Source organism: Odocoileus virginianus, chromosome 20, assembly GCF_023699985.2.
Source record: "Odocoileus virginianus isolate 20LAN1187 ecotype Illinois chromosome 20, Ovbor_1.2, whole genome shotgun sequence".
NCBI classification, from domain to species: domain Eukaryota; kingdom Metazoa; phylum Chordata; class Mammalia; order Artiodactyla; family Cervidae; genus Odocoileus; species Odocoileus virginianus.
Window position 1 is genome coordinate 11,216,939 of NC_069693.1, and position 13,940 is coordinate 11,230,878.

A 13,940-nucleotide genomic window follows, 5' to 3' on the forward strand; every position below is an offset into this window, starting at 1 on the left:
GTCAGATCCAGGGACAGACACACACAAACGGACGGAATTCCTAACATGGCACCACCGCGAATTCCTGCATACACGCACAGTGAATCACACAACATACAGGGGCCGTCCGGGTCCTAAAACAGAAAACAGCAACACTGGTCAACGGCCGCCGACGGTACTGTCACAAACACGCAGTGACACAAAACATACATGTAGGCGCAGGGGGCTGACATTGACACAGCTACACAGACACACACACACCCATACAAGCACAAACACACAATCAAACAAGCCCACACGGACTGCAAACACCTGTGTGTGTCCAACTCAACCCCATGAGCTGTATGTAGCTCTCCATAGGCTCCTCTGTCCATGGAATTCTCCAGGCAAGAATACAGGGGTGGGTTGCCATTCCCATCTCCAGAGGATCTTCCCCACTCAGGGATTGAACCTGGGTCTCCCTCATTGTGCTGTGCTTAGTCACTCAGTCGTGTCCGACTCTTTGCGACCCCACGGACTGTAGCCTGCCAGGCTCCTCTATGGGGATTCTCCAGGCAAGAATACTGGAGTGGATTGCCATGCCCTTCTCCAGGGGATCTTCCCAACCCAGGGATCGAACCCAGGTCTCCTGCATTGCAGGCAGATTATTTACTGACTGAGCCACCCAAGAAGCCTACAAATGCCCAGTAACACAATATACACCTAGGCTGAAGCTGACCAACACACCAGCCTCCCTGCAGATTGAGATACATCAACCAACAAGTACACAATAGGGTGCAGATCAGGTTGATGTGGATGCACCCACACACAAACACAGCCAAGCCTTCCAAACACAGCTGGACACACTCAACTCGCTCTGGACACATTCATCGAGATGCCGAACGATACAGAAGCACACACTTGCATCGACACACAGGACTGTTGCAGACACAAAGCATGGAGATGCTGCCAAGTGCACGTAGGTGACGCAGACACATATGTACACAGGCCAGTGAGGACCTCAAGTTCATCCACCAAGAGGTAGTCAGGGCTGGGGCTGATGCACCAGAACAAACAAGCTGAAGGGTATTGTTATTACCTGCTGTGAATCACACACAGACACATACATACGTACACTTCTATAGGGATCCATGGGACAAAGCTGTACACCAACATTCTCACCCTGAGATACATACAGATATCACAGAGCTATCCATAGACTTCAGCTGCAGTGGCAATGAGAAAACACACCAAGCTGTCCAATGACCCATCCTGACTCCACAAAGAAACAAGATCCCCACCAAGACACACTCATACCTAGAGGCACACACCTGTAGGCTGACACAGTCACCTCTATACAGTGAGGTGTGCAGAACAGCCTTCAGACACACTGTGGCTGTGGTCCATCACTCTGCCATCTCTCCTCACACACACATACCCTATTCCACCCTCACCCAGTGAGTCACAGCTATGAACACACAAAGAGGGCTGGATACCAGGCCAACACTGAGACTCTTAGTCACACACACAGACACACACTTACATTGACAGCCCCTGAGAAACTTAGAGAAATAGGCCATAAAGACCCAAACACGGGCTTCCCTGGTGGGGCAGTGGATGGGAATCCCCCTGCCAATAAAGGGGACATGGGTTCGATCTCTGGTCCAGGAAGGTCTCACATGCCATGGGGAAACTAAGCCTGTGGACCACAATTACTGAGCCCTCGAACTCTAGACTCCTGTGCTCCGCAACAAGAGAAGCCACCGCAATGAGAAGCTTGTGCACCGCAATGAAGAATAGCCCTGCTCTCTGCAACTAGAGAAATTCTTCCAAAGCAATGAAGACCCAGCATAGGCAAAAAAAAAAAAAAAAAAAAAGAATAGAGACCCATACAGTGGGACAGACAGCTAAACTGACAAAACATACCTAGTAGCGCGCACACACACACACACACCCGAGACATTCTCTGCAGCTGGCCCTCACTAAGGCACACCCTCATCCAGAGAGGTTGATGCTGACAGAAGCTCTGAGACACAGATCCAGAGGGCCAGGGACACACCCAGACCCTCCCACCACGCCCTCCACACTGGGACACACACAGAGACCCCGCCTGGCAGCTCCCATGCAGATAAGCACACAGATCCTCTCACACCTTTGCCCTCCCCTCTCTCCCTCTTCCTGGGATGGGCTTGGGGATCCATCCCCCACCCCACCCCGTCCGGGGTCCTGCCAGGCTGACTCAGGCCTGGAGTGAGCCCTGGGCCTGAGTCACTCCTCTGGAGGCCAGCATGCTCACCGCTGCTTCCTTGCACACTCAGGGCCCCCGGAATGCTGGAATGTGAGCACCTGCTTCCACCCTAAGAGACCCTCCATCCGGAGTACCCTCCCGGTGCCAGCAGATGAAGGCAGCAGGTTGGGGCTGCTGGAAGCGAATACCTTCCAAGGTCCAGCCACCTCCCTCTGACTGACTCAGCCTCCCCCATCTGTGTTCCTCTGTCTCTCTTTCCTCAGTGAGGGGAACTCCCTGTGTCCAGGGTCCCCCAACTCTGCCTGACCACTGCGTGACCCCCCCAAGCTAGGTCCTGCCCCATCTGTGAGGTGTGGAAAGAGATGGTCACCCTGAGACGGGGAGGGTGTCATCTGTCACTCAGCCCTGTCCCGGCTCTCTCCTTCTTGGGTTACATCTGTAAGGAGGAGGAGGAGAGGAGGGCACAGTTGATTCCGGTGCCCTGCTTGGGGTCAGGGGCTGACAAAGGGGCATCGGGCCCACACACACTTGGCCATGGAACAGCTCAGAGGAAACCCAGGACAAAGGATGCTATTCAGAGAGGCTGGCGCGAATGGAGGGAGAAAGAGCAGAGAGACGACAGAGAGACAGGGAGACAGACAGAGAGAGATGGAGAACAGAGAGACAGAAAGAAAGCGCACAGGGAGAAATGAGATCGATGGGGACAGAAATGCAGAGACAGAGATGCTCAGAGACAAAGAGGAGAAACTAGAGAGAGACAAAGATGGAGAGAGACAGAGAAGGATAGAAGGATGAGGAGAGCCTCAGATGGAGGCATGAAGGGCCCCCCACTTCCATCCCGCCTGGCCCTCTGTTCTGAGCTGATCGCATCCCTGGACTCACCTGGAACGCGGAGTGTGTGCTCGTGGCTGTGGTCCATGGCTGAAGCCAGGGAGACAGCATCCTGGAGCCAAAGGAGGTCCACGGGCTCTGGGGGCCCCTGCGCCCGGCAGCTCAGGTTGAAGGGAGTGTTGGCAACCACAGTCCTGTCCTCAGGCTCCTCCAGGAAGTAAGGCAGGCCTGGGGGAACAGTGGTAAAGGCTGGGGTCCCTCTGATCCCCCTAGGGGTCGGACTCGCCACTAGGATGGTATAGTCTGCTGGGTCTTTGATGCCTATGTCTGAGCCCTCAAAATACCTCTACTCCCAGGACACAAGGTCCCAAATATCCGAGTCCTCTCATCAATGTCTGACCCTCTTTCTTGTTTCTTTTCCAGAATGTCGCTAAGTTGTATCTGACTCTTTTGCAATCTCATGGACTGTAGCCTGCCAGGCTCCTCTGTTCACCAGATTTCCCAGGCAAGAATACTGGAATGGGATGCCATTCCCTTCTCCAGGAGATCTTCCCGACCCAGGGAGTGAACCCGCATCTCCTGCATTGCAGGCAGACTCTTTGACCACTGAGCCACCTCATTCTACTTTATCTATGAGGAAAGTGAGCCACTCTCCCAAACCCCAGCCGTGGGGGAGAGGGTTAAGTCTCCTGGGTGGGGGAGAGTGGTAAGTTGCCTCTGATCTCTTATCTGACAACCCCCAAGATAGCTTTTCCTCCGAGACACATAATCTGCCCCTCAGGCTTGCCCCCAATAATTTATAGACCCCTTGCCTGGCCCTCCCAAAGTCTCTGATGTTCCTAGGCCCTATGTCCCCAGGGGACAACCTGAATCCACCAGCACCCTCTGACCCCTCCCTCAGGACCCTTGCCCTCCCAGGACCTTGGAGCCCAGGGCTCACCCTCCAGCCCCACGTAGCCAGGCTGGGACACGAAGGTCTTTTCTCCCAGGACCACGGCGCACTGGTACCATCCGGCGTCTGAGAGCTGCAGAGACGAGATTCTGACAGGGCGAGAAGAGAGACAGAGAGGTTCAGGGTCAGAGCTGGACCCGGCGAGGGGGGTCCTCAGAACTGAAAGCGGGGAAGGGGGTCTGGCCCGGAAACTTGTAAGAGCTAGGAAGTGGGTACTATTATTAACTCATTTTACAGAAGAGGAAAGCGAAAGCCGGGGTGAGTTATGTCACATGGTCAGGCCCACGCAGCTTGTGTGTGGCCACGCTGCCACCCAGCCCAGGTGGGGCTCCTGCGAGTGACTGGCCACTTGGCCTCACGTGGTGGAGGTGTGGGGACAGGAGGGACATGGGTCGCAGCTGATCGGAGGGGGAGGCTGGGCACCTGAGTTGGCTGACCACTTTCCAGTCATCCTGCCCGTCTTCGCCAAGGGGCACCTGGGTCTGTGTGCTGTCTGCCAGCTCTAGGACCTGTCCATCCCGAAGCCAGGTCACCTCAGGGGGCTCCCCCTGAACCTGGAGCTCACAGCGCAGGGTGCCCATGAGTCCTCGGGCACCAGTGATGTTCCCCGGACTCCCCACGAAGGGGGGCACTTCAGTCTGTGGGCCTGCAGGGAGATGGAGGGACGTTAGCTCGGGAACCCCTGCTTCCCTGGACTTCTTGGTTCCACCCCTGCCGGCCTGCCTACGGCTGCCAGGACCCCGCCAGGCCCTTAGGCCCACATAGTTGTCGAGTGACCTCAGCTGGGGGGGCGGAGGGTGGAGGCTTCGTGGGGAGGATGGGAGCCTTCCCAGGGGACTGGGGTCCGGCCTCCATCCCATTGGGAAGTAGGCCTAGCATCTGGCAGCCTCCCACGCCCTGACTGCCCGGCTGGCCTCCCCTGCTTAGGGTCTCTAGAGACTTGACAGACTGGGCTGGTGGATGGTGGGGAAGAAAAGGGGATGGGAGGGAGCCGGGAGAGAGAGAGAGAAATGGGGAAGGAGAGGCAGAGAGGGGAACCGGAGAAAGTCAGGCAGACAGAGAGGAACAGAGACTCAAGAGAGACCGAGGATGAGAAATGGAGAGACGCACCTAGAGGGGAAAAAGTTGGGGGAGAGACACACAGAGGGAGAGAGAAAGACACAGAGACGTTGATAAGAGACACTTAGAGAGCAGGGAGAGAGAAAGACAGAGAAACGGAGACTCACAGAGATGGCGCCGAAGGCAGAGCCCCCCGGCCCCGGAGGTGGGGCACACAGACAAACAGCCATGGGGTGAGGAGAAGTGGGGGTGACAGAGAGTCTTTCCCTAGGGCTCTGGAGCCTCCTCACCCTGCTGCCTGACTTAGGGGTCCCTTCTGGAAGGCTCCTTTCCGGGCAGCCCTCCGCTCAGCCCCTCTCTGCAAGGCCCCCAGTTCAAGTCCAGCCCCTACCCCTCAGCGTCTCCCGTCTGTCTGTCCCATTGTTCTGTGTCCATCTCTTCCCCATCTCTGGGGCTCCTAGTTTCTGTTTCCTGTCCTTCTGTTCCTCTCTCAAGGGTCCCCTTTTTTTCTTTCCTGGCCTCTCTTGGTTTGTCTCTGTGTCCCCCTTGTCTCCCTCTCTTGTCCCAAGGAAACTCCCCGAGCCGGCTCAGGACTCAGCGCCGCCCCCCTCAAACACCTGCCACCGTCCCCCTCCTCTCCCTCCTCCCCGCCCAGCCCCTCCACGAGCGGGCCCTCCCCACAGGCCCCCCATCATCACTCACCCTGGGGAGCCACGCGCCCCCAGCAGCACAACGCCCAGCACCAGGCCAGCAGGACCTTGCCCATCCTCGGGGCACCAGGCAGTGAGTGCCAAACTTTCCTCAGAAGTTGCTGGGCACCCCGCGAGGGAGGGGGCAGGGCCGGGCAGTCCCCGACCCTCCCCCCGGCCCCCGGCTCCCCCCGCCCTGATTGGGCACTGCCCGCCTGGCCCAGCGTGGTGGTTGGGGGGTGTCCCTCGCGGGCTCGGCTCAGCGGGCCGCCGTCCCAGCTCTTTTGCCTCCTTCTCTCCCTCCCAGACTTCGGGCAACACTTTCTCCGCCCCTGGCTCCCCGTCGCTCTGCCTCCGCCCACCACCGGCTCGGAGCCCAAGGGGCCACCTGGACTTCGAGGGGTTAACGCGGAGAGAAGAGGACCAGCTCGGTCTTAAAGGGGCCCTGGAAGGAGGCTGAGGAGGGGGCAGGGGCCCCTGGCGGCTGCGCCCCCGCTCCGGGGCCAGCGGGGCAGGGAAGCTGAGCGGCTCCGTACCGGCTCTGGGCGCTGTCCCTCTGGGCTCTCACTCCGAGCTGTCTGGTAAACATTCCTCCAGAGCTCCACTCCCCTCTGCGACGCCCCCCTCCCCTGCCTCCACCCCCAGAGCCCAGCCAGGCACTCCCCCTTTGCACTCACAGCGCCTCAGACCAGGACACACACACACACACAGACACACACACACACTCAGATGTCACACACACACACACACACACACAGGAGGCTGGGACAGGAGGAGACACGCAGGGACACGCCGCCGGCCCACACTCAGACAAGCCGGGTCAGGAGCGCCTCCATTCCTGGAAAAATCTCAGAAACCAGAAAGGGGAGGACACTGTTCTGTGGGCATCCCTAGGGTGCACTGATGCGGTGGGGGTGGCAGGAACGTCGCCCCTCGTACCAAATAAAGACCAGCGTGGGTACAGAAACAGGATGCCAGTGGATGGGGGGGCGGGTAGCCTGAAGACCTGGATGGGAATCCTGCCTCTGCCACTAATCCCAGGACCTTACAAGGGACTGGCCTCCCTAAGCCTCAGTTTTTCCATCTGTAAACTGGGAATAAGAACAGAACCCACTTAGCAGGCTACGGGGACAGGGCACGCGTAGTTGCATTGCACGTGGTAACGACAGCTGACTAGGTGTCCTTGATTTTTCTGCATCTCATGGGTCTGTCTCTGGGCGCTTGCATTGCTGACTCCCTCTGGTGGTTTGCGTGTCCTGATCCTGCAGATCCGGTGCAGGTGTGCTGGTTTCTCCTGCTTGTTCATTTCCCTCCCCCATGTGTTCTGCACATGGGTGTGTGTGTGTGTGTGTGTCTGTGTGTGTGTCTGTATGTCTGTGTGTGTGTGTGTGGTGGTTTCTCTGAGCCTGCGTGTTTGTGCAGGACACGCTGAACTCCCAACTCTCTGCTCTTGGCTGCTCTGCTTCTGTACTGGTATCCCCACAGCTCCTTTCAGCCTCTCGCGGTCTCGCCCACCCACCCCTTTTCCTCAGTCCTTTCCCATCAGGACCTTGCCTTGGCCTCCTCCCGGGCCTCCTTGCCTCCACTGTTACTTCCTCCATCCCATCTCCCATTCGTAACCAGAGGGATGGTTCTGAAACTCAAATCTGACCCTGTTCCCTCCCTGCTTAACCTTCGCTCCTCACTACCCTCGGGATGAGCCCTGGGCTCCTCAACTTGGCACCCAGGGCTGAGGCTTGGCACCCTCCTTGAGCTGTGTTCCATTTCAATGGAGACCTCGGGATCTATCCTGCCTCCCAAGCCTGACCCTCAGGGTCTTCTCAAATACCTCGTACCCTCAGTAAAGTTTCCAGCTGCCATGGAGGATTAGATTCAGCTAACAAACCTCTCTCCTGCCTGGCCCTGCTCTCTTCTGCATGACCTCACCCTGGTCCAGCCCCGTCTTCTCTGACCTGGACTCCTGCTCTGGCCTCCTCCCTGGTCTCCTGGCCTCCACTCACCCTCGCTCTAACCAGTCAAGAGCGAGAAGAATGTCTTTTGGGACTTCCCTGGCAGTTCAGTGGCTAAGACTCTGAGCTCCCACTACAGAGGGCCTGGATTCCATCCCTGCCCAGGGAACTAGATCCCACATGCCACAACTGAAGATCCTGCATGCCACAACTAAGACTTGGCACAGCCAAATAAATAGATTTAAAAAAAAAAGAGAAAAAGACTGTCTCTCAATCCCAAATCAAACCTATTTCTTCCTTTGTCCCAAATCTTCCGTGATAAACCCCCAAACTGCTTGCCTCGTGCCCCCTGATGTCTACCACCTGGCTCCTTTCTCTTGCTCACAGGTCGCTGGGCCTCCTCGGCCTCCTGTAGCCCTTTGTCCCCAGCTCCTCCACACCCCTCAGCCCCATCTCAAGTGCCCCCTTTCCATGGCATCACTGCCTGGTACTTCCCAGTCAATTCCCCGTGTTAGTCACTCCCAACACTTTGTCCTTTTCTTTTCTTTTTTTAATATATGTATGTATATTTATTTAATAATTTTCTTTTTTAAAAATGTATTTATTTGCTCATTATTTGGCTGCACCAGGTCTTTATGTGGTATCTTCAGTTGTAGCATGAGAACTCTCACCTGTGGCATGTGGGATCTAGTTCCCTGAGCAGGGATCGAACCTGGGCCCCCTGCATTGGGAGAGCAGAGTCTTAGCCACTGGACCACCAGGGAAGCCCCTGTCCTTTTCTTTGGCGACGCTGCACGAGTTTTCATGATATACTTGTTGGGGTAACTGTGTGTCTTGTGTCTTCCTTTTCCTTCTGCTCTGTGGGCTCTAGGAGAGCAGGCATTGGGTATATCTTGGTCATCACTTTGTCCCCACCACCCTGTAAAAAACCTTTCATATAGGGGTCAATTAATTATTGTGGCACTGTTGGGGGGGGGTGCAAATATTTGCAACGATCTGCCCACTTGTTTGAATATGTTGGGGGACCATACGCACCTAATGGACCTGCTGTCCATTCGACAGCATGGCCAAGTCGAATCTGTGTTCGTTCTCTCGAGAACTGTTTGCTCGGGACTTCCCTCATGGTCCCGAGTGGTTAAGAACTTGCCTTTCAATGCGGGGGATATGGGTTTGATCCCTGGTAGGGGAACCAAGGTTCCCACGTGCCGTGGGGCAACTAAGCCTGAGTGCTACAACTCCTGAGCCTACCAGAGAAACATGTATCAGGATGCTTCATGGGCAGAGGAGAAAAATACATCAAGGGGAGGGATGTCAAGGGGGTGGAGAGTGCTGTTTTAGGGAAGGTGGTCAGGAAAGTCCTCTCGGAGGTTATGATCAAGGTCTGAAGTAAATTAGCAAGTGAGTGAGTCACAAGGAAGGGCATTCTAGGCAAAAGGGAACAGCCAGTGCAAAGGCCTGGAGGCCAGCTTGTAGAGAACTTCAAGGAGGAGACCCGTGTGGCTGGAATGGATGGGGGTCATGGAGGAGGTGAGGTCAGAGAGGGTGTCAGCCTGGCAAGGAAGACTTTGGGCTTTTATTCTAAATATGATAGAATGCACTAGGGGGTTATTTTCCCTACCCAGCTTTATCAATGTATAATGAACAAATGTACAAAGGACTTCCCTGTAGCTCAAGTGGTAAAGAATCTGCCTGTGATGCAGGAGACCAGGGTTCAATCCCTGGGTCGGGAAGATCCTCTGGAGAAGGAAATGACAATCCACTCCAGTATTCTTGCCTGGAGAATTCCATGGACAGAGAAGCCTGGCGGGCTACAGTTCGTGGGGCCGCAAAGAGTCAGACTAAGTAACTAACACACACAATGGACAAAAGTGTATAAATTTAAGGGGTATGACATGATTCACTACATGTATATATTGTGGAGGGGTTACCACAGTAAATTTAGTTAACCCATTCATTGCCTCACATAGTTACCTTTTTTTGGTGTGGATGGTGAGGATATTTACGATCTACTTTCTTCATAAATTTCAAGTATACTGTACAGGGGCTTCCTTGGTGGTCCAATGGTTAGGAATCTGCCTTGCAATGCAAGGGACACGGGTTCGATCCCTGGTCCTGGAAGAGTCCACATGCCTCAGAGCTAGCTGCCTTTTGCAGCACAACTACTGAGTCCACGTGCCCTAGAGCCCATGCTCTGCAACAAAAGAAGCCACAACAGCGAGAAGCCAGAGCGCCTCAACTAGAGAGGAGCTCCCGCTATATGCAGCTCGAGAAAGCCCGTGGGCAGCAACAAAAACCCAGCACAGGAATCAATCAATAAATATGCAAGACAGTATTAGCTATGTTCCCCAGGTTGTACATTAGATCCCAGGGTTTATTCATTTTGTAAATGGAACTCTGTACCCTTTGACATCCAGTCCCTGGCAACCACCATTCTTTTACTTTTTCATTTAATTACTTAATTATAGGTGGTGGTTTAGTCGCTAAATTGTTTCGACTCTTGTGACCCCATTGACTGTAGCCCACCAGGCTCCTCTGTTCATAGGATTTTCCAGGCAAGAATCCTGGAGCAGGTTGCTATTTCCTTCTCCAGGGGATCTTCCTGACCCAGGGATTGAACCTGGGTCTTTGACACTGCAGGCAGATTCTTTACCAATTGAGCTACCAGGGAAGCCCCCATTAATTATTAATTGAGAGATAACTGACATTCAACATTACATTAGTTTCTGATGTACACAGACATTCAGTATTTGTATATATTGTGAAATGATCACCACTGTAAGTCTAATTTAACCTCCATCACTACACAGTGACAGTTTTTTGGGTTTTTCTTGTTAAGACAATGTTCAGGATCTACTTTCAGGGGTCTTTCCTGGTGGTTCAGTGGTTAAGACTCTGCTTCCACCACAGGGGGACCAGGTTCCTGGTCAGGGAACTAAGATCCCACATGGTGAGTTGCACAGCAGAAAAAAAATAAATAAAGAAAGAAATCTCCTCTCGGGACTTCCCTGGTGGTTCAGTGGCTAGGACTTCATGCTGCCAATTGTGTGTGTGGAGGGGGTTTCAATCCCTGTTCGCATGCTGTATCTAAAGATCCCACATGCCCTAATTTAAATAAATAAATAATTTAAAAATAATCTATTCTCTTAGCAACCATCATATGTATAATACAGTATTATTAACCATGATTACCAGGCACCTAGTACATTATATCCCTCTCTGTTTTGTGATTTTTCAGTTTTTTTAAGATTCCCCATATAAGTGATCATACTACAGTTTGTCTGACTTAATTTCACTCAGATAATGTCTACAAGGTCCACCCACGTTTGTCAGAAATGGCAGGATTTCCTTCTTTCTTATGGCTGAACAATATTCTGCTACGTATCTATGTCACTTTCCCTTTCCTTTTCTTTTTTTTTTTTGGCTGCATCACAGTGTGTGAAACTTCCTTGACTAGGGATTGAACCCTTGCCCCCTACAGTGAAAGCGCAGAGTCTTAACCACTGGACCACAAGGGATGTTCCTATGTCACATTTTCTTTATCTACTCATCTGCTGACACAGATTTGTTTCTGTGTCTTGGCTATGGTGTATAATGCTACCATGGACACAAGGGTGCAGATATCTCTTGAGACACTGATTTTGTTTCCTTTGGATATATACCAAGAAGTGGGATGGCTGGATCCTATATAACAATTTTATTTTAAGTTTCTGAGGCGCTTTCAAGCTGTTTTCCACAGTGGCTGCACCAGTTTACATTCCTACCAACAGTGCACAAGAGTTCGATTAGGGGAGTGACCTGATTTGATTTGGTTTTCAAAGATCTCGGGCTTCCCTGGGCTCAGGAGGTAAAGAATCCGCCTACCAATGCAGGGGACACAGGTGCGATCCCTGGTCTGGGAAAATCCCACATGCTGCAGAGTAACTCAGCCTGTGGACGCCACAACGATTGAGCCTGTGTTCTAGAAGCCACTTCGATGACAGGCCCATGCACAGCAAATGGAAAGCAGCCCTTCCAGGAATGAAGACCCAGCACAGCTGTAAATAAATAACTATCCCTTTACCGAGACCAGTAAGTGAAAAGTTGATGGGAAACTTTCTAACAGGGGCTTCAGGACCTGGACACACTACATGGGACAATTTATTATTGATGCTGGCAAGGGACCCAGCACTCCCTAGAGACGAGCTCTTGCCAGAATAAGCCCACATCTGATCTAACTCCCAGTTTACAGGGAATTCCTGGCAATGAAAAGACATCTTCTTGAGTAGCACCCCCAAGAAGCCATCAGCCAAATGCAGGATGTGACTCAGTTTCTTCAAGAAATTAGTGGCATTACCAGAGGGGAGAAGGTGAAGGGATAAATTAGCAATCTGGGATTAAAACACACACCCAGCTATATATAAAATAGATAACAAGCAAGCATCTACCATATAGCACAGGGAACTATACTCAATACATTATAATAACCTATAATAGAAGGGAGTATAAGAAAGAATTATATAATTGTGTAGATGTTTAATTGAATCACTGTGCTGTACATCTGAAACTAACACAACATTGTAAATCAACTATATTTCAATAAAAATAAAAAAAAATAAGTAGCATTCAAAAGATTGGGGAATGATTACAGCTTAGAAGATTTCCCTGGTGGAGCAGTGGTAAAGAATCCACCTGCCAATGCAGGAGATGTGGGTTCGATCCCTGGGTTGGGAAGATCCCCTGGAGAAGGAAATGGCAACCCACTCCAGTATTCTTGCCTGGGAAATCCCACGGATAGAGGAGCCTGGTGGAATACTGTCCATGGGGTTGCAGAGTTGGACCTGACTGAGCGACTGAATGCAGCATCCAAATGAAGGCACTGTGTGGTGAGTCTTTGAGTGCTGATTTGAGTCAATACGACCACAAAGTACATTTCTGGAACCTTCGGGGAAAGATGAACACTAACACTGCAAAAGAGCTAACTGTGATAGGCGTGAAAATGTGTGTCATGGTTGTGACTTTGTTTAAATAATTTTGTTTATTTTTGGCTGTGCTGGGTCTTTGTGCTGTGCCGTCTCTAGTTTTGGTGAGCAGGGGCTGGACTCTCTAGTCTTGGGGCTCAGACTTCTCGCTGCAGTGGCCTCCCTTGCTGTGGAGCACGGGCTCTGGGGAACTCGGGCTTCAGGAGCTGGGACTCCCGAGCTCTAGCGCTCAGGTTCAGAAGTGTGGGGCGTGTGGGATCCTCCTGGATCGGGGATTGAACCCGTGCTTCCTGCATTGGCAGGTGGATTCTTTACCACTGAGCCACCAGGGAAACCCCATAGCTGTGACTTTTAAAAAGTGGATTTTAGGGAATTCCCTGGCGGTCGAGTTGTTAGGCCTCCAAGCTTTCAGTGCTGAGGGCATGGGTTCAGCTGGGGAACTAAGATCCTGAGAGCCACGTGACTAAAAAAAAAAAAAAGAATAGATTTTAAAGGGGTAGTTGTTTTAATAAGTTCGGAGCCTTTGTTGGGGATAATGAAAGTTTTGTGTATAGTGTGATGGTTATACATTGTGAAGCTATTTAATACACTTACAAGTGGTGAAAACGATAAATGGATATATTTTACCCACTCCCCCCAAACAAACTGAAGACCACACTAACTGCAAATACTTTTAGTTTGGGGTTGATAATTATTATTAAGCCATTCTGAGTTTATGTTATTCTTTGCTTGCTACTGCAATCATCCTATTCTGTCCACTTTCATATTAATGCAGTTCAAAGTCCATCCTTCCTTAAATAAATGAGTTTGCTGGTATTTCTGGTTCCAAATTTCCCTGAATGTGAATTTTGAGTGCAAAGGAAAGCTAGTCGTTGCCTTAATTAATTAATTAGGTGGCACCTTACGGCATGTGGGAACTTAGCCCCCTGTGCCCCTTGAATTGGGAGCATGGAGTCTTAGTCATTAGACCATCAGGGACATCCCCACTGCCTTAAATAAAAAAGCAAACCTCAAACCTCATTCATCCCTTTTCATATCCTACTGACATAAAAAGTGGGTGAGTGTTCAGTCGATAAGTTGTGTCAAACTCTTTGTGACTCCATGGACTGTGGTCCACCAGGCTCTTCTGTCCAGGACATAAAAAGTAGCAATAATAATAAATCCAAGAACATCATATATATTGGCGCCTGTGGAAGTTCCAGAATTTTTCATATCCCTTCTCTTAAATTAGGTAAGTCTTTTATTATTTTCTTTTTAAATTATTTCTTTGGCCATGCCACCAGGAATGTGAGATTT

The 13,940-nt window shown here is 51.8% G+C and overlaps 1 protein-coding gene and 1 non-coding gene across 3 annotated transcripts in view; both read right to left on the reverse strand.

The window, feature by feature from the left end:
• The window catches only part of AXL (AXL receptor tyrosine kinase), a 34,696-nt gene extending 28,538 nt beyond the window's left edge, over positions 1–6,158 (reverse strand). For both annotated transcript variants that reach the window (XM_070450822.1, XM_020900356.2), the window contains exons 1-4: positions 5,751–6,158; positions 4,413–4,635; positions 3,978–4,078; positions 3,089–3,265 (exon numbers count right to left, since the gene is read on the reverse strand). In XM_070450822.1, coding sequence (XP_070306923.1) covers positions 3,089–3,265; positions 3,978–4,078; positions 4,413–4,635; positions 5,751–5,814 — 565 coding nt within the window. In that variant the 5' untranslated portion in view covers positions 5,815–6,158. The remainder of the gene's footprint in view (positions 1–3,088; positions 3,266–3,977; positions 4,079–4,412; positions 4,636–5,750) is intronic.
• A 2,219-nt stretch (positions 6,159–8,377) lies between these two features.
• On the reverse strand, positions 8,378–8,450 carry TRNAG-CCC (transfer RNA glycine (anticodon CCC)). The gene has a single exon. It is a non-coding gene; the product is annotated as a tRNA-Gly (tRNA).
• Between the last annotated feature and the right edge of the window lie 5,490 nt (positions 8,451–13,940).